At 27.0% G+C, this 22,160-nt stretch overlaps 1 protein-coding gene across 3 annotated transcripts; it reads left to right on the top strand.

Annotated features, from left to right (window-relative positions):
• The first annotated feature begins 7,456 nt into the window (after positions 1-7,456).
• Positions 7,457-13,272, top strand: LOC106769919. Of its 3 annotated transcripts, none has more exons than XM_022784350.1 (6): positions 7,457-8,253; positions 11,254-11,438; positions 11,526-11,769; positions 11,880-11,965; positions 12,159-12,250; positions 12,545-13,269. In XM_022784350.1, exons 1-6 carry the CDS (start codon positions 8,110-8,112, stop codon positions 12,814-12,816), a joined length of 1,023 nt encoding a protein of 340 aa, XP_022640071.1. In that variant the 5' UTR covers positions 7,457-8,109; the 3' UTR covers positions 12,817-13,269. The 3 variants fall into 3 exon arrangements, with proteins under 3 accessions (XP_022640071.1, XP_014511213.1, XP_022640075.1); XM_014655727.2 differs by having other exon boundaries at positions 7,461-8,253; positions 11,221-11,438; positions 12,545-13,265; XM_022784354.1 differs by lacking the exon at positions 7,457-8,253 and adding an exon at positions 10,003-11,025 and having other exon boundaries at positions 12,545-13,272.
• Positions 13,273-22,160: the final 8,888 nt, after the last annotated feature.

Below are 22,160 nucleotides of genomic sequence, written 5' to 3'. Positions count from 1 at the left end.
AAACAATTTGATACACCATTAAACAAAATAGCACAAAGGAAAAAAAAATGTATAATTAAAAGTATGATAAGATGGAAAATAGCATGGAAATTTAAGAAAGTTTTTTGGATATTAGTGTAGTTAAACCATTGAGCCATAATAAAAAACATATTGGCCAGAAAAATTCTTAAATTACACAAAAATTAAGGATAAAAGATAATAAAGAAGATAAAGTCTTTATATTACCTAGTAATGCGATTGAACACTTGAAATCAAGTGTCAAATATTTCCATGTGAAAAAAATAAACAGTAAAGAAAATTATTAAAAAAAGTGTAAAAATAATTAAATGTGTGTTGAGAATTCAAGTGAGTCTAATTCGCACAATAGGTATAAATGAGAAAGTTGAGCACCATATAAGGCTTAAGACCAATAAACCTATTACCTTCAAGTTTTGGGTTGGAAATGGTGTCAATCCCTTATATAGGTTGGGTCTAGATCTCATTAGTGTTTTGTCTCCCAAGTAAACCCCCTTTCCAGATACCCATCAATGATATCAAAGTTGATGGTTAGTCTTGGTGACTCGCTCATATGAGTATAATATGATCCATGTTAGAAGGTTTTCCAGACAAAGGTTCAAGTAAACGTGTTTTGTTAAGATGAACTACCATACGAAAGAAACAATCATGATTAGGAATATTTCTAATCGAGGGAGGGTGTACCAATGTGAAAGGAACTTAACCTTGAAGGGGTGTGTTGGAAGTCCCACATCAACTAGAAATACGGTCAATTTATAATATATAAGTGGGGTGCAGACCTCACCTTACAAGCCGGTTTTGTGGGGTTGAATTAGGCCTAAAACCCACTTCTAACAAAGGAGATAAAAATGGAGATTGGCATTTGGGTCAGGGATGACAGATATACCCATCTCCGTACACATACCTAATTGAAAAAATTGAGTATTACATATATTCATAAACAATGTGAGAAATTTACATCAAATAGCATTGAGTTCCGACAATACCCATGAGAATAAGTTCATTTGCCATCCTTATTAGTCCCACATCACTTGCAACATGCCATTTCAAAACTTATTTGATGCTCCTTTCTTGTCCTGGGATGTCCTAATGCCATATTGTTTATAAAAAACATTAATGCAAACAAAAAAATATTTTCATTTAACCATTAAAATAAATTAAATTCTTTAAATCTTTACATGAAAAATTTAATTTAAATTCATTTTTACACCAACACTAACACCTATAACAATATAAAAAGTTTCAAAGCATCATTGCTAATGATGATATTGTAGTCCTTTTCTTGTCCATCACTTAATAAATTTTTAAATCAGAAATATATAACAAATTAGAAATTCTTTCAACAAAATCATTCTTTATCTTTATTTTAAATTACATTTTCTCATCACCTTCACTATAAATAGGGATGACAGAAATATTCGTACCCGTGAATATTTGCTGATAAAATCCATAGTAAATAGTTAGTATCCACGGATATTTATTATCTACGAATAACAGGTAGTAGGTATTTTACTATCTGCTTAAAAATGGATTGAGTGAGTGTATTATAGGAAAAACTTCTTTTAACAACACTTTTTTAACAACTTTTTGACAACGTATACGTGGTAGTTTGTGATTGGTCCATTTTAAATATTTTTTAAACATAAATTCAAATAGACCAATAAAATGATGACACATGTCCCGTTGTAAAAAAAGTTGTCAAAAAGTGTTGTCAAAAAGTGTTGTCAAAATATCATTGTCCTGTATTATACTATCCGTACTCGCGGATACTTATTATTCTGTAAAAAATTAAATTAAAAATTAAATTTATATTTTATTAAATTAAATTAAATTAAAATTAAAATTAATTTATATTTTATTAGGTTAAATTTAATTAAAACTAAAATTTTAAATTATATTTAATTTTATATTTTTTTTGTAATTTTATTTAGATTTTATTTTAAAAAATTTTAAATTATATTTTTTTAAATATCTCAGGTATATACGGATATCTGCAGATTTTAAAATATTTGTGAATATTTTTTAAACGTGTATTTGACGGATAACAGGTGGATTTTTTTTGTTGCAAGTCAAATTACTGATAGGTACTATCTGTATTCTATTTGATCCGTCGTCATTCCTAATTATAAAGTAAACTTCAAAACTTATAATAGACCAAAAATCTTTATTTAGAAACAATAAAGATTTATTCTCATTTATATGATTATTGTAGCTTGTATCTACATAACATAAATCTAATTCAAAAAATTTTATTTCTTGAAAAGTCATTTGCAATGTCTATTTTCTTCTTCCCTTTATGCTATATTTGACATTTTTGACTTTTCCTTGAAACAGGCCAATCTTGTATGACTTTTAGAAACATAATGACTAAATTTATGACAATTTTAACTTGTATTTTTTCATGCTCCTTTGCTTTGCATGTATCTTGAGGTTAATCATTATAACTTGTAGAATTATTGTTCAAGTCTCTAGCACCTTGTTTGATTCGTCCTCTGTCTCTACCTTTACTCTGTCTTATGAAATTGTTGGAATGAATATTGGTAGAAGCTTAAAGTAAATCTTCTCATAATCTATTTTTTAGAGCTGTCAAAATATAATTAAGTGGACCAGTGAGTCAACCCGTTTACCCACCAACCTGTGATGGGTCAAGTTGGATTTGAATTTTTCTGGCTCACTAATAAACGAGTCGGGTTGGGTTGGCTCACTAAGTGACCAACACGTGGTGAGCCGGACCAGGTCGAGCCGAATTACCCGTTTTGATAGCTATACTATTTTTAAAAAAAGTTTGTTTCATGATCACTTGTAAAAACACCATTCAAATACAAAATCAAGGTATAATTTGAAACTTAAATTAGAATCTAAAATAAAAGTAACTTTTCTTACTTTAGTTTTATCAAATATCTCTTTAGATCACCATCTTAAATTATTTTTATGGCTATTTTCAACCAAGAAGCTCCATTAATTTACTATAACCATTACTCATATTCTCACTCACCTCTCTTATCAATACTTTTTATAGACTCAAAACTAATCGACATACTCCAAAAACTATACATATAAAATACAATATTAATTAATTAAAATGTAAATATAATAAATTAAAGGCTTAAATATGTTTTTAGTCCCTATACTTTGGAGAGATTTTGGTTTTAGTCCATTTTCAAATTATGGTACAATTTAGTCCTTCAATTTTAGAAAACTCTGGTTTTAGTCTTTTTTACCAATTTTTTTAACTTTATTTGTTGTTTCAAGCACGTTTCTTAGTTAACATTGAAGCAAAAATGTGTCAAACAGTGTAAACAATCCAAATGCTATAATGAAACGTGTTTGAAACAACAAATAAAGTTAAAAAAAATTGGTAAAAAAGACTAAAACCAGAGTTTTTTAAAGTTAAAGGACTAAATTGTACCATAGTTTGAAAATGGACTAAAACCAAAATCATCCCAAAGTATAGGGACTAAAAACATATTTAACCCGAAATTAAATTATCATATCATCACTTAACTTTATACACCTATTTATTCCATAAAAAAAATCTCCTTTACACAGATAATTTGGAATCAATATAATATTTATTAACATCACTCAATATTACTATATTTTTAATCTTTAGACCTTGACATTGATGATTATGGTGGATGGAGCCTAATTAGCTCCACCAATATTGAATAAATTTGCTTGAAAAAAAAAATATATCTTTCAATGTATAGATCTCCTATAAGAATACTTTTTTCCGTATCTTTTATATACTGTATTAGTTGACTTTGGTACATTGTACATTATTTTGGATGTAGTCTATCTACTTATGAAATCATGATTAGAGCAAATTTTCTTTCAAAATGTCAAAAGTCAAAATTCACTTTTATGAAAGCAATTACTCTTAGATAATATTGATGATAATTTCAACTTAAATTATTAAAAGAGAAGTTAATTATGTCAATCAATATTCATTAGTTTTTGTCATAAATATCATCATTTTATACTTTCTCATAAATATATATATATATATATATATATATATCCATGTTCATTGTACATCTATATAAATATCATATCTTGTATTTATGACAGAGGGTTGAATTTCCACAATGTACATATATTTACATTAATAATTAATTAAAAGACATTTTAAGAATAAATATTACAACTGACCTTCTATGCAATTTGCAAATGAACTAAAAAAAATCTATATATTTCTTCTATCCCTACACTGTGTTAACCCTTCTTAGTAGTTTAATAGATGCAATTACACCATTTCTCACTATAAAAATTCTTTAATAAAATAAATCAAGTTTGAAATAAGAAAACTACAATATATTTTATTTTATTTTGTTTCAAATATAATTTTTAAATAATAGTTATGGCATTTAACAAGTTATACATAAAAATTTGTAATGAACTGCTATTATAGAAATGTTTTATTTCTATAAAATATTTTGACTAAATTTTTGTAAGCATTTATATCACATTATTTTTTTTTTCAACAATATTTAAGCCAGTATATATATATATGATATAAATTGATCTCATGAAACGTATAGAAAATAAATTTCACAGTTATTTTCGAAAACCCTTTGGATTTCCATGTTACACACAGATAAATATATATATATATATATATATATATATATATATATATATATATTNATATATATATATATATATATATATATATATATATATATATATATATATATATATATATATATATATATATATATATATATACCACACACGTTACTTTGAAAGATAAACTTAAGAATTTACTCTAATTTTATGAATTAATGCACTTTTGAACAACCTCACTAATTTAAAATTCAATACACTTAAAAAAAAGTAAAATCATGCCTAAAACTGTTATGTTAAAAATAAAAATATCATCACTATCCACTTATTTTTTAAAAAAATTAATTTTAAGTAATAGATACTCACAAATTTTTTATTTTTAATCGAGTTTTCATTAAATATTTTTAGTTTATCAGGTATTCAGATTTTTTTATATTTTTTAATTAATTTTCTATTAATGAGGTAACATCTTGTCTCATCAATTTTTTTATTAAAATAATAAAAATTATTTATTACTTTTATTGGGTGACTTATTTTTCCGTTATCTTTAATTATTTGTCTCTACCTATTTACAAAAATGTACATATTAATTGAGTGACATGTATATTATTTTTCATCTTGATTATTTCAATGTCTTAATATTGTAATTAACATAAAATATAATTAATTTTTTATTACTTTAACAAAAAAATATATAAATGAAGCAATAGAAAAATAACATTTTTGTCACTCAGCTGATAAAAAAAACTAATATTATTAAATAATATAAATTTAATAAAAAATATAAAATTAAAAAAAAGCTCAATAAATAAAAATATTTAAAAACAGTTAATTAAAATTATTTAAATTTATGATGCACTTAAAAATTAATTAAAACTATTTTCAATATCAATTTTGATTTGTTATTTTCTTATATATTTTCTCTGTTACCGGTATGATAACTTACTACTTTTTAATAATTTTAGTTTAGTTTTTAATTATACATCAGTTTGATTAGTTGACCATGAATTAGTATAATAGGTTAATGTTTAAAAAAAAAAAAATCTAATTTCACTGTTACATTTTAATTTAACATATTTTCTCAACTCTCATGAGAATAAAAGTTGGAAGTAAGAAAAATCTTAAAGATTTTAAAACTTGAATGAGGACTGTAATCAGAAATCTCAAAAATAATAAATGCAAAATAATACATATGCTAATGGTTTAAATTTTTATCCTTGAATAATTATAAATTTAAGTATGTATTAAATTTATTAATTTATAATAATTATCATGAAATACATATTAAAAATTATTTTTATGTATTTAATTAATTAATATATTCAATCTCCTAATCCATACAAATCTTAAACTTTAAACAAAGTAATAATTTACGTACTATATTTGATTGAAAAATAAATTATCATTATTAGAATTTTCATTGTGGATAGTGATAAATCCGGAAAATGATTTCCATGATTACTCGTCTCATCGTCATCACCATCAGATTCAATTATGGCTCTGATTTGTACACAATGAACCATGCATGTCTCTTACAGACAATGGAGAAAAAAACAAACAAATAAATAAATATATTACAGGTAATAAATTTATTTGCATTAAAAAAACTCTAGAGCCCACTCACCTTATCCCAGAAGAATTTCGACACGTGTATCATGTTGTACCCAAAATTTCATAAATAAAAAGATAACGATGTTTAGAGAATATTTTTACAACATTTAAACATCATTTTCGTGTCTGATTAGTTTAAAATTATTTTATAATTAATAATAATAATCATAAATATTATTATGGACCAATCACAAAACGATAGATAAATGATGTTCAAAATTCAAAAAAATATTATCTAAATATTATTATTTTAAAAAATATTAATATTAAACTTTGAATACTCAGAAATTTTTGAAGAAAAGTATAAAAAATTGAATTAATAACTGATTAATAACATTAATTAAAATAAAAGTATTTAATAAAGTTATTAATAAATATAATATGCAATTAATAACGCATTAATTACTCAGCCATAACTGAAACTTTTAATCTTGTATAATTTCTTCAAATATTATGATGATCATCACAATATAAAATTTCTACTTTTAAGTAAAAAAAAAAGTTACTATTTATATAGCTTTCTTCAAGTTAATGTTATAACTAAAATGTTCTTTATTCACCTAATCACACCCTCTCGATAAATATATTACTTTTATACATTCTTATAAATATAAACACTAGCATAATATACTTAAAATTAAATTCAGAAAAAAAAATCTATAAAAATGAAGAAAACCAGTCCATTTAACTTTTTACTGAAAAAGTAAAGTACAATAATTTTAAGATAAAAACAATAAAAATTATTATTATTACAAAATTTCATAGAAACAGTATATTCGATGGTATAACAAATTTAACAAAATTATATATTTTGAGATAAAAATATTTTTTTTTACGTTTCTAACTTTTACACTATTTATTATTTTTTTCTTTTTTAAAAAGTATAAAATTTTACATTTCTACACTAATTTTATTCTTATATTCTATATTAAATGAGATAATAGTATTTAGACAACATTTTTTTGACAACATTTAAACATTGATTATATATTGATTGGTCCTAAATTACTCTATAACAATGTTTATGATTATTATTATTAATTGTGGTGTAATTTAGATCAATCACAAGATGACATGTAATCAATGTCTAAATATTATAAAAAAATATTGTCTAAATATCATTATCCATTAAATAAATATAAAAATATATCGTACTTCTATTTTATAATAATAAAATTAAATTCCTTTGCCACGGTCTTAAATTTAAAAAAAAAAAAACCAAGTACTGACAACAATTGAACCTTAACACGCGGCGAAGCGAGTTCTCTCTCCTTCGCCACCGCGACGCGCCTTCACATACTTTTTTTTCACTCTCCTTTTCTTGTTTTTTTTCTCTCTCACAGACCTTTCTTTCTCTCTCTATAAATCTTCTCTTCTGCGTCACTTTTGTCAACAAAAAAATCAGAACAAAACTCCCCAAAATCCGTTTCTCTTACCTTCAATTAATACCAAAACCATTTACATTTTCTTTCTTCTTCCTCTTTCGTCTTCTTCTTCAACTCCAAATTCTTCATCTTGGACCATAAAAAAATCTTCAACTTTTTTAGTTTCATGGAGCATTTATAAAACCCAGAAGTGTCAATCAATTACATCTTGCATTTTCTAGCTTAAAATATTGAGTGGGTGCACTTTGTCCATATCCTCCATCCCTTTCAATTTCACAGATTCTGCTCTTGATTTTCCTCTTTCCATGAAAAATGTTCCAAATCTAGTTCACCTTGTTTGATTGAACACCATAACCCAAAATAAAAATATGATCTTTTGCGTTTTGTGTGTCACCCTCTGGTTCACAATGAGAGAGACTTGAGAGCTTCCTATATATCCAAAACAAAAAATCTCCTTAAACCCCATTTGCTTCGTCTGCTGTTTTCTCTGCATTTTCTCTCACTTTCTCGAGAAAATCACACACAAACGACAATGCCCTCTTCCATCACTTCCATCTCTTCCTCCTCCTCCTTTTCAACCTCTTCCTTCACGTGCTTCTCTGCAACTTCTCCATCCAACCTGCAACGCTTTCTTCAATGTGTCACTCCTCGTGTTCCTTCTCAGATTCTACCCAAGGTAATTCTTTCCTTTATTTTGATTTATATCTCAATTTTTATTTTGTGCGTTTTGTTTCTCTGGGTTGTGTTCAAGTTCCATTCTTTGTCCTCTGGGTTGTTTCTCTTTGTTCCGATTCATCTGACCTGACGGTGCGATTGTTTGTTCATTTCTGTTCATATATTTTATATATTTTTTTAATTTCTGCAATTACTATATGCAGAAATTGAGAATATTTTTTTTGGATTTTTCTTCAATTTCTATATTGTTCCCTTTTCTCCTGGATTTTTTATCTGAATGAATCATTGGGAGGTGAAATAATTTTTAATTCTTATAAAATGTCAACAAAATGTCACTGATCTCGATTTGCACAATAGAAGCGTCATTAACTTTTTTTTTTTTTTTTTTCATTAAAACGAAGACTTTTTTTCTTTCATTAAAACGGAGAGAGAGACACAGACTTGTTAAATAATAAAAAATAAAAACAATATTCTTCTTATGATAAAGTTTAGTAAAACAAATTCTTCAAAATAAGTAATTAATATTCCACTTTGAATAAATACTTTTTGCATTGACTCTTTGACATGTTATTTAATTAAGATTAAATATTTAATAACTCTGTATTAGTAATTTTAGACAATTTTATCTGTTTTAAAGTTTTGGAATGAATTTAAGATAATTATATAAAAACAGTGCCATTTAGAAAAAATTATGTATCATAATTTAATTGATTTTATATTATTTAACGGTTTTGCAATGAATTTATATTACTGTTTTAAATTAAATTTATTTTTCTTTAACTGTGTGCATAATTTTTTTATTTTGTCGGTTTTCAAAATATTTGTACCTGTCACGTTCATTTACGAGAATACGATAGTGGGGTTGTTTTAAAACAAATTAATTTAATTACTGGAATTTCCAAAAGTGGATATGAAAAATAAAAATTTAAAGCTGTAGTTTTGTTCTTTCAACATCGGATCTCAGCTAAACGAGAATATGAGTGTCTTTTTTTTATGTTTTCGAAATTTTGTAATAATCAAAATGAAAGAAAATTATTTTTCTATTTAAAAATAATGATATTAGTTACTTTTTTTTTATCAGCAATATTAGTTACCTTTACTTTTTTATTATATGTGTTTTGTTTGCGTGTTCAATAAAGGTTTTAAAAAAACGCGTTATTTGTTAACTGGTATAACATTAATGAATTAAGAGTTTAATCGTAACCGTTGATTAATTGTGATATTAAACTTTTAAGTTTGATGAAATACATTTATATTGAATTAATAACCTTAATATCCCGGTTATTTTACAATTAATATAAAAAATAATATCTTATTATCATTAGTATTTTCATAATTCTTGTATTATTTTTCTTTGCGTGAATTTTCTGTGGATAAGCCAAAACGATGTCGTAAAATAAAGGCTTTGTTTTGTGTCAGGGAATATCCATATGATGCCCTTTGAAAAATCTTTGTCCACATGTCATTTTATAATTATTATGGTGTATAAAGTAAATTTGAATCATGGTTGACATTGACACTAGTGTTTTATTGCTCCAAGAAATATACCTTTTTTTTATAATTATTAAATTTTTTTAGTTTAGAAAAGTCAGATTATAATTTTTTTTTTCTTTATAAATTTCATTTATTATTTTGCCTTTTCTTAACCCAATTGCATGAGATTAGTCTTCCTATGTGGATATGAGATTTCCCCCTTATCCTTTTAGTTTGAAAAAAATGGAAAGTAAATAACTAATTAGGCATTTTTTTTTATATATGCTTGTAGAATTCAAATTTGATGACACTTACCCTAATCATTCTTTGGTTAGAAAATTCAAAAAATCTAGATTAGGAAGGTCTTTTCTTTATCAATTAGGCAAATTTTCAGAGAAAGGGATCATACAGAGTCTGAAAATCTTATTTTTTGCTGAGGGAATTCTGATGGCTTTTGTCTTAATTAGGCATGAACAGGGGTAATTGTTTATAGTCAACATGGTTATACGAGGAAATTATGATACTTGATTTTGACTTGGAGAGAAAATACGAGCTTCAAGGGACAAGGGCCAAACTTTTAAGATAGAATCATAGTTTTTCATTAATGAGATGAGTGTGCTTTTGTGGCTGCTGCTACTTTACATCATGTGTCGTATGTGACTGGGAAATTGGTCATTGTACATTTTGTGGGCACAAGCCAATAGTTTTGATTGGTAGTCTCGTGAAAAAATGTTCATACTAGTATTATAATCTTTCATTATTTGTGACAACCTATTACTGAGAAAGATATGTCCTCTGGGATTTTCCTACTTCCGTTTTCAAAGCTCCCAAGTTGTTACAATGTCATTTATTGAGTGGTTTTCCATCAGCATATGCTGTTTTTGAGAATCAATCAATGTTTTTTTGGCTTTCCATAAGAGAGACAAATGATGGAAAGGAAAAGAAAACAAGGTTTTCTGGAATATTCTAGGGGTCACTTCATTCTTTTTGGCTAATGACTTTTTGTGTCTACTGTTACTTATATTTTATCATATTCTGTTGGCCTAAACTCTATCTTCAATTCATTGGTAGTTTATAAACATCATTGTAGAAGAAATAAGGAATGTTCTTTTCCATTTTAACTCTAGTTTCTTACACATAACCTCTTTTGCAATATTTGACGGTGTGATGAGTTTACTTTACATGCATTGCTGCTATAAAGAACTTGTCACTGGAAACCACAGCTATTTTAAAAATGAACAAATTTACTGGTCATAACTGTTTGTTATTGATTAACAGTATAAACGTTTACATATTCAGTGTATATACCGTCTACTCTTGCATTAGTTGTCCTTTTGTAATAACTACTTTTGTTTATAGTCAAGAGATTGGAGGAAGTGAAGTTGTGTTAGTTAGTGCTGGATGTGTTAACGTTGCTATTGATTAATTTATTAGAAAGAAGAAGGACCATTACTGGTATCCTTAATTTTCTTTGCTTTTATCATGTAATTTGCAGAGCTGCTTTAATGATCTAAATCCCCTCTGGCAGCCTCTTGGCAAGGAGAAAGTTGAATACTTCACTCTTCAAGACCTTTGGGACTGCTACTATGAATGGAGTGCATATGGTGCTGGTACTCCAGTGATGTTGGAGGATGGTGAAACTGTGACTCAGTACTATGTTCCATACCTATCTGCTATCCAAATCTACAGCAACAAGTCTGTTGCAGCATGTCGGTATGTAGGAGACAAAAAAGCCTAGTGGTATGTGCTGAACATGTAATAAACAATGGTGTAATTGATTTTCTGTTTTGTGTTATGCAGCAACCGGAGAGAGGATAGTGATGGAGTTGAATTTGAAAGTGATTCATGGAGTGAGGATAGTTCAAGTGATAACCTTTCTAGATCATTGAGTAACAATTCCAGCAAATCTTGGGAGGATGCTGTTTCTGAGGATTCATGCTGTGATCAGGAGGGTTCCTGGCTAAGGGATAACAAGCTTGGCCACCTTTACTTACAGTACACTGAGATGGCTTCTCCTTACTCAAGGGTTCCTCTTGCTGAGAAGGTATCCTTATTTTGTCAAGCAGCAGTTTTTACCAATGGAAATAACATATATTTTGGATTTGTATGTCACTACACTCATCTGTTACATTGTTTTTGGTTTTCTTGTTTCAGATTGATGAGTTAGCTCGAACCCATCCTGCATTACTGACATTGAAGAGTGTGGATCTTTCCCCAGCAAGTTGGATGGCTGTTTCTTGGTGAGCATAGTTTGTTGCTATCTCTCTGAAGATTTGGTATTTAACTGAACTGAACATGTCATGTGATAATGTGGTTGATCTCATGGCAAAGTTCATCTTATCTTGTTTATGTTACTTTCTATCAGATGATTAGCCTCTGTTAATTTCCATAGTACATAGATAGATGTTACACTGAATTTTCATCATTGAATAGGTACCCAATTTATACTGTCCCAAGCCGAAACAATGAAAAGGAATTGGAAGCATGCTTCCTCACTTACCACACTCTGTCATCATCTTTCGAAGGTATCTCAATCTTTTGTTTTTCCAATCAATAATTGTAGTTCAAATTGCAGTATTTTCAAATATGATCAGATAAGCATGCCAAAGAGTAGATTATACTATATTTCTTTCTAAAAGCTATGTGAAGAGGTAAGTGCTACACACAATTTCATTTGGCTTATCAGTATATGTATGACAAAGTTAAACATTATTTTAAGAGAAACTCAATGATGAGCATTGCATAACCCATAAGGTTCTTGGCTTGTTTTTGGTTCACATAATATGTTGTGAATATGATCTCATCAAACGTGTGTGCAGATTGTGCAATGGAGTGTGATGAGATGGAAATAGGGAATGATCTATGTTGTTCCAAAGAAGGAGAGAAGTGCAAGAAACAGAAAAGTGACCATGTTTCTCTCCTGCCCTTTGGACTGGCTACATACAAAATGCAAGGAGATGTTTGGCTAAACACTGACCCTTATGACAATGAGAGCATATCCTGTCTGTACAGTGCAGCAGACTCTTGGTTGAAACAGCTCAATGTCCATCACCATGACTTCAACTTCTTCACATTACATTCCACCATGTAAATTGGCTGAGCTATCACCATCTTCATCCTTCACTGACATCACTTTGTTAGGCTCTGAACTCTGACACCGGCCTAAGAAAAAATGGTTCCCCTGGAAACATTCACAAACTGAGGAGTTATATCTCAAAATAGAGTGTATAACCCCATGGAATGTAGAGTTTTGTTAAGGGGGTGAGTTTTTTTACCTACCATTTTTTTAATAGTACTCTTTTTGAGTAAGGTTATAACAGTTTGTTTTAGGTAACTGAACTGCCATAAGTGTCTTGTACTATATACCTTTTCTTCTCCAAACTTTTGATCAATTACAATCTTGTATATTTTGCTATTTTCTGCACTTGTTGGTTTTAAAGAAGAATCTGTTGTTTTATTCTCTTCCCATTGTCGAACTGTTGCTGTTTAAAAAGAACAACCATTATTGAAAATGTAGTATTATCAAAGAAAGAAAAATGTTCTTCTTATGTCGAGATTAAGGTAGTATTTGCCAGAAGGATATTTTAGGAGGATGGAATATGATGTGATGTTTTATATTATATTTGGTGCATTCCAAAAAAGTGTTATAAAAAGTGGAAGTGTATTTTGTACGAGAGAATAAAAAATTAACGTAAAACAGGACATTTAGTTTTAGTAAAATGGTTGTAATGAACATTGGAAAGTTCTATTTTATTTTAGTCTCACTATTGATAAAAAAGGAATGTTATTATTCTCTCCCTTTCTTCTTATTTATCTCCTCCTAAAGAAAATTGTTCCTTTTAATAAATTGACTTAGAATTTTAATAATATTTTTTTTTCTTTTTTTCTCTTTCTATGTCTTTAGTCTTTTCAATAATTTTAAAATAATTTTCAATTGATTTTTTTTTAAAAAAAAATTGTTCTATTAAATTTTGAATGTCTCATTTATCAGAGTTTGAATTATTTTCTATATTTGGATCATCTCATTTTTTTTATGATTTGTTTTTCATTTTCTCCTTTCACCTTTCTTTATCATCAATAAAGAATCATTCCATCTAGCTCAATTCTTCTAAATACCAACAAAAATTTATTCGAGCATCTCATGGGTATCTCTCACAAATCTAAATTTTAAGTAGGTAATAATCAACTTACATGCAACTTCTACTCAAGTTTTAACAACAATCTATAAATCATAAAAGAAAAATAAAATAGGAAAATGGTGGTGGAGAAACATATAAAGCAAAGGCAAAAGGGTAATGAAAGGGGAATGGTGGAAAAGAGATGAAAAAAAAAAGAAGGGTGATGGGTTGTTAAAGGTGAAAAAGGATGGAAGAAGAATATAAATAAACCTAAAAATAATACTAGGAGTTCCAAACGTAAAATATAACCTAAATGTAATGCTTTAACATTAATTTAACTAAACTGTAATATTTCAGAAAATGATATTTTACAAGAGGTAATAATTTAAAAATAGTAAGATTAAATTATTTTAATATTAAAAGAGTTTTTATATAAACAGTTTTGTTATGAATTAGTTTTATAATTTATAAATACATTATTTCTTTAGAAATCATTTTTTTAGAGTTATCCGACTTCATCTTTCTAGGAGTTTTCGTTCTTATTTATCTATTTAAGATCGAAGACTGCCTGAGTAATCATCATAAAAAATCTTCAAGTCTAACTGATCAGTTTCTATAAAAGAGTAAGTTGATTTATGTTTTTTTTTCTTATTCTATTTTCTTCTCTTTGCATGCGTACCATTTATGGTTACATGTGTTATCCGAGTTTCATATGTAACTATATCCTGATCAGTGATTCTAAGGACGTATCCTAATCATGATTCCATTGGTTGTAATTGCAATAGAGTCCTTTGATATATGAGAGTTGTTTGAGGTTTTATAGAGTCATTTGGTCTTATGTAGGTAAAGGAAACTAAACACCTTGTTTTTAAATTTGTAGTAACTGATAATCTAATTTGGTATGTGAAATTGTATGAAACTATTTCTAAATCTATGTTGAATTATGTGATGGTGTATTGTATGAAATGTCAAATTGATGGTTTAGATGGCTTGTTGAATTGATATTGCTTTGGATGAGTTGAGCATGATAGAAAACTTGTTTTTGAGTTGATCTTTCGCTATTAAACTGTGTTTTGTTAATAGGTTAGAATGATTGTGAGAAATTGGTTTAGAATTTGGTGGTTTTTAAGTCTAAATTAGGGATTTTGATAGGTGAATTTCTCGAGAAGTTGATTTAGGGAGAAACCTAATGTTTAGGGTCTATTTTTGGGTCATTTAAGACTTGTTTAACCATCAAGTTCATCAAAATTTGGTTTAAAATGTGTAACATCTAGTATGTGAGTTTTTTTAGTGTTGGGTTGATCTGGTGCACCTAATTCCTGGCTAAAAAAGTAAAATGGTATTCAATTTCGTCATAAACATGTTTTTGAATCAATTCTAGTATCAAAGATACCAATTTGGTTATTTAGATGGGTCTTAGATGCAACTAAATCAAAGTTCAAAGTTATTGATTTCTGGCATAGGGCTGAGTGGTACTAGTATAAGGCTAAGTGTGAGAAAAATGAGCCTTTGACTCTTGGGCGTTGAGCGGTGCTTCTAAGTGCTGAAAGTTGCCCAAGTCAGCGAGTCACTAGTTTTTGGACGGTGAGCGGTATTCTAAAATATTGAGTGTTGTTCTTAGCGTTGAGCGCCACTTTCCTCTATAAGTCTGGTGTCTTTTTCCTCTTTAATTCGTTGGGCGAGGGCTTGGCTCGTTAGGCGAGAAGAATTGTTTGCTAGGCACCAAATTGTGTTGTTTGCTCCCTCTCTTTCTTGTCCAAGCCGTGTGGGAGGATACCTATCAAAGGCACTCCTACGTTCAAGTCAGTGATTTTGTAATAAAAAACGAGTACTCAGAATTAGTTACCTGAACTTCCTGTCATATGTATATATATGTGTGTGTGTGTGTATGTATGGACTTACTCTTAGGTCAGATATAAGATAAGTTCAGGTAACTAATTCTGAGTATTCATTTTTTATTGTAAAGTTACTGACTTTCTGATTTGAACATCAGAATATCTTTGACAAGTATCCTCCTACATGGCTTGACGTCGGAGTATCTTTCATTAGGAAGCTCATCTAATCTCCAGGACAACTTTAAATGTTTTGAGTAAAGAATCTCAATTCTTATCCGGAATAATTAGTAAAAAAGAAATATGAAAAAAAAATTAAATAAAAATCATAAATATGTAACTAAATTATTAGTTGTTGAATTTTAAAGAAGCATTAACCCGTGAGGGCAGGATGATTGTCACTTTGACATGTGTGTGGATTTTGTCAAATGTAAATTTCTTTAATTTGAAACTTAGACAAGAGGAGGAACATGATATGAGAAAATCAAAATAAGGTATTTGTCTCTGTCATTGGTGTTCACCAGACATTAGGAATAAGGAAAATGGCACTATGTTATTGGCCGAGACGATTGTGGCTCTCATAAGCCACACTGCACCTATGACTTCTTTTGTCTCATTCATTTTATCTATCTACTCTTTAATTTCATCAACACTTTTCAAGTTTCAGATTGTGTTTGTGAAAATTACTTCAAGCTTCAAAAGTTAATTCATAGTTCAAATGTTAATTAAAAGTTAAAAGTTGTTAAACTAGTTTGTTATATTATAAATATTAAGTAACTTCATAATTAAAAATATCTCTCTTTCGAGAAGATTCTAGATTCAATAGTTTAGAAAGTTTTCTTATTATATAATCCAGAAATTAAGAATTTAGATATTGTATTTTAGGTTATATAATTTAAAACTATTATTGTTAATTAGTAGAAATATATGCATTTCCATATGTGTTCTTTTTTTCGCTTTTGTTGCATATATAATTAATTTAATTTAAAAAAATAAATTTAAATAAAAGATTATTTAAAAAATTTAAATGATATTAGTTTAAAAAATATTTACTTCAAAAATTAAAATAAAAAATTGTATATAAAAAGAAGAATTATATATATATATATATATATATATATATATGGGGTTTGTTAACGTGCTTTGTTAACGTGCGTAGTTGGTACATTTTAACAATGTGTACCAGATTATAGTAGACAAAAATACCCTCATACATTATGGATTCTAAGTTTTAAAGTCAAGGATATTTAAATAATTTTCAATCTCAAAATTAATAAAAAAAAAAAGAAACTCCTTCTTTGTCATCTCTACTGTAGCCCCAATTAAAAATATCAGAAACATTGTTAAGCAATTTCTTACAAAAAAATAATTTTATAATGAATTTTCATTTTATAATTTTTGTCTTATCTAATTTTATCTAATTTTCACAAGCAAATGACATCGTAAGGAATTAGTAATTGGCATGAAGGTTTTTTAAGAGATGAGAATTTAACATCTACTGATGATGAAATTAGAGAGGTTAGTGAAGATGATGAAATCGAAGAAATCTTGATTGAATCTTTGCCTGAAGACGAATATGCCAATGACTCAACCCTTTTTCTCTTTAGAAATACTCGTCGTCAAATAATTTAGCTTTGTAAAGGGTTGAGTCATTGGCATATTCGTCTTCAGGCAAAGATTCAATCAAGATTTCTTCAATTTCATCATCTTCACTAACCTCTCTAATTTCATCATCTGCACATGTTGAATCGTCATCTCTTACAAAACTTTCAGACCAATTACCAATTCCTTCTGATGTCATTATGCTTCTGAAAATTAGATAAAATTAGATAAGACAAAAATTATAAAATGAAAACTCATTATAAAATCATTTTTTGTAAGAAATTGTTTAATAGTGAGTGTTTCTGATTTTTTTTTCAGGCGAATTACCAATTCCTTCATATGTCATTATTCTTGTGAAAATGAGATAAAATTAGATAAGACAAAAATTATAAAATGAAAACTCATTATAAAATCATTTTTTGTAAGAAATTGCTTAAGAGACAGTGTTTCTGATTTTTTTTAATTGGAGTTACATTAGAGATGACAGAGAAAAGGTTGAAGTGAGAGAGATGAAAGAAAAATGATTGAGAGGAATGAGAGAGGTGAGTAAGAGTTTGGGGATTTCTTTTTATTCTAGGAGTCAGTTTCTGATTTTTTTTAATTGGGGCTACAGTAGAGATTATTACAGAAAAAATGTTGGAGTGAGAGAGATGAGAGAGAAAGGATTGAGAGGAATGAGAGAGGTGAGCAAGGGTTTGAGAATTTTTTTTTTTAGTCTTGAGAATGAAAATTATTTAAATATCCTTGACTTTAAAACTTAAAATCCATAATATATATTGTTAAAATGTACCAATTGAAAAACAGGTATACGCGTGTTAACAAACCCACACACACACACATATATATATATATATATATATATATATATATATATATATATATATATCGGTTAAGTAATTTAAAAGTGAAATTGAATTAAGCATTAAAAAAGTAAAAAATCATGTTAAATAAATTTGACAAATATTGGGATCAAATATTAAGCCTTGAAATTTTGTAATATAAAAGTGCAACCTAAATTGATTATCAAAAGACACATGTATATTAATTTTTGCGTTTAATATTCTTTTTGAATAAATTAATTTGAGAGTTTTATAATGAAACCATATTGAATTGTAATGGAATTGGAAAGGTGATATTACAAAAATTCAAGAACTGAAAATGAAATTTGGAAAATAAAAGCTCAATTCACATATTTAATATTCATACAATTTCTCTTATCAAACTTCTTTATGGATTCAAATTCAAGTTTTAACAAGTAGTCATTAGTTCAATTGAAAAACATGATTAAACTAAATCAAAATATCATTCAATATAATCCATATATAATTATTAAATAAAAATGTAATCAATTCTTAATTTTTATTTCTAAAACCAAGACATAAATTAATGTCATAGACTACAAATCTAAAATTAAAGGCAATGTAATCTTAACAATTCATATTCAAAACTTAATAATTCTCCATTAACGAAGAAGGAAACAAAAAAAAAAAAAAAAGATTAAGAGACAACTATGAAATTAAGTGAACAAGATACAAGATCACATTTCTCAAATTGAAAAGCTAAACAAATGAATTAAAGATCTGTTAGGGTTTCTTCACTTGAATGAATTTGAAAAAGAGTAATTGAGGAGATTTCAGAACATTTGAAGGTAATTTTTTTGTTGTTGTTTATTTGAATGAATTTAGAGATAAGTGAGAATGAATTTGAAAGTACAGTTTATGAGAGTTAGTATAAGATTTAATTGATGTGACAGATTAAAAAAATTTACTTCCAAATCCACTCTATATAAAAGCATTGATTAGTTGTATATAGAAACATAAGCGCTCGTAAATATATAAGTTCAATATAAAAGTTCTTACTAAAACAAGGTAAATCAAATTCATATATGTTTCTATAAAAAAAATACAATATATTTGCATCAACTTCTAAAAATACAAACAAAAATAACAACAAAAAACTTCAAATACTACAAAATTTGTGGTTTAGAATTTACATATTATCTTATTTATAAATGTTTCTTACAATATGCAAATATATAATAAAACAAATATCGTAAAAACAATAAGTTAGTCTTAACTCTCGAGTCACAATATGATTATAACAAGATCATAAAGTAAATTAACTATTCAATTAAAAATATAATATATAAATTGTTTGAAAGATGACACAAATTTTAGATAATAAACAAAAACAAAACTCTAAATGAAGTACACAAAAAATACTAAAGGAGATAAATAGTGTTTTTCAAAATGTTTTTGTAAGACAACGTCTAATGACTTATAAATAGAGGTGTATTATGTATAGGAGCTGAGTGTATAAAATAAATAAATAAGAATTCTACCAAACAATGACATAAGAAACTAAACTATAGTTTTAAAAAGAAGAAAACAATAAGGCACAATTTTTATACCGATTCACTCAATCTTGAACTATGTCTAATTCTTCCTTAAAAATTCTTAAGGGGTTTCATTTTCACGAGTTTAACTCACTCATGGTTTGTTGGTTGCAAAACCAACAACAAGTGCATCGGTCGCAGCGTAGTAAATGATAAATATTGTTTAGTTACAAACTTGAGTAACTCTTTAAGAGAGGATAAATTTATTGAAGGGCAGTCTAATAACCGATGAGGTTGTTCCTTTAAGCTAAAGAGCATCAGACGATGTATGCTTGAAGCGTAATAGTGTATATTTTGTCCATATTTCTTATGCTTGCTCTTTTCTTCTTTTATTCTCTCCTCTTTTGCTTATACTCTTTTCTTCATTCCAAAAGCTTCAAACGTTGTAAGTTTAGATATGCAGTAGAAAATGAGATATGATAATAGTTTTTTCTTCATATTTTATTTTTCTCGAGCTTGCTTTCATTATTTTCCTTTGAGTTAAATATCATTAGATGTTATTAGAGTTGATATAGATTAGAGCTGAAATGTTATGATCTCTTTTGAGCATACTTTATTTCTTTCACATCTTTCACCTTTTTTCATTTCTTCAACTTTTCATATCTTCACCATAGTTCTTGGGTTGAAGAGCATCACACTGTATATGTACTGAGATAAAGTATAGTTGATCATTCTTTAACATATTCTCCCTTTACTTTTCACTCTTTCTTTTTCATCTCTTCTCTCTTCTACATTTTTCAACAACATCATTCTCTCGGGTTGATCTTCTTTGTATATTACTTCGTGAGATGACTCTTGGATACTAAGTTGATTCAAAAGATAGACTTTTCCAATAGTTTAGTCAGCCTTAGGTTTACGTTGTAGAGCAATAGAACTTTTTCTTGTAGCTTGAAGCAAAACTTGAACTTGTATAATGTGACAAAGCAAATTACTTCAAGGAAACATTACTAGAGTGTTTTTATTCTCTCACAATGTTTTTTTCTTGAATGTCATGATTTTAATAATATCTTTACTTTATTGATCCACACGAATATAAAAAAGGATACAAGTATCGAAATAATTTATTATACATTCATTAAATGTTTTGAATGTTATAAGTGTTAAGTAGTGTAATGTGTTCAAAACATTTTATCATTTGTCATTTCATTAATAAATGCATCGTTTGATAAGACAAATATATATTCATCATATGGTATAAGCATAAAATGCTTTAACATGAGCTTACTAAGAGAGCTTAACTTGACACTTGTCCAACTTCATCCGAAGGACTAACTTTTATACAAGCGTGTGTGGTGTTATGTTCGGCTCTCAACATCATTCCCATTTCTCCCATCATTTTACACTTTATTTTCTACACACATCCCAGTATAAAAAAAAATAAAATAAGTGAATCTCCCTGGCCTAGGTAAAAGAAAGATGATTATTTACTCTATACACCACCTCTTTAAAGGAATTCAATAAAAATATGATTAAAACATCAATACATATAAAATATTTAATATTAATATTGAATGGAAATATTTTATTAATATTAATTTAATGATCGTACACTATTTAAAATAATTTTTAAAATTATCATAAGTTCTTTGCCTTGAGATCACATTGTACTACTACATTATTGTTCCTTCGTAATTCTTTTAAGTATTAAGGTTTTTAATATCTTTACAAAATAAGAAGTTCGGATGAAAAAATTATTGAACAACAAGAGTCAAGAAAAAAAATTGAATTCAAGATAGTAACTTAAAAAGTTTTAATGATAATATTTTTAACAAATAGTCATTCAAAGAATTTTGAAACTTTTTTATAATTATTCTGATCCAAAATTCCTTAAGATGATTAAGGATAATTATTATATGTAAATATTATATTTAGAATACGATTTTATTATTAAAAGACATATAAGAGTAACAAGAACAAATATATTTAAATTATTTTCTATCTTAACTCTTAAATAATATAAAGTTATTTAATATATATATATATATATATATATATATATATATATATATATATATATATATATATATATATATATCGCAACAACAACAAAAATTAACTTGAAACAACATAAAATAAAATAAATTTTAATGAACTTCAATGAAAAGAAATAATATAAAATAAAATTATGATAGAACTAAATAATAAAAAAGTATGAAAATCAAATATATAAGCGTGGTATAAAAAATATTCAAAATTATTAATTCTAACTTTTAGATATAATTTTAATTTGTAATTTTAATTAACGAAATATTTGTTATAATTTCTGTATTTTTTAAAAAATTTCTCTTTAAATAATATATTTTGTCATAAAATATTTTAATATTTTTTTATCTAAACATAGTGAACTAAAATAAAACCTAAATACGATGACAACCTCTATAGAAAGTACATTATTAAATATGTTGAAAACAATGTAGAAGGTACATTATTCAAATGAATATTATGCAATGAAAATACCTATGAATATTATCCTTCCCTACACCATTTC

Source organism: Vigna radiata, chromosome 1 (assembly GCF_000741045.1).
Source record: "Vigna radiata var. radiata cultivar VC1973A chromosome 1, Vradiata_ver6, whole genome shotgun sequence".
In the NCBI taxonomy this organism is placed as follows: domain Eukaryota; kingdom Viridiplantae; phylum Streptophyta; class Magnoliopsida; order Fabales; family Fabaceae; genus Vigna; species Vigna radiata.
Note: the sequence above shows the minus strand (reverse complement) of the source record. Positions and strands in the feature narration are given on the sequence as shown.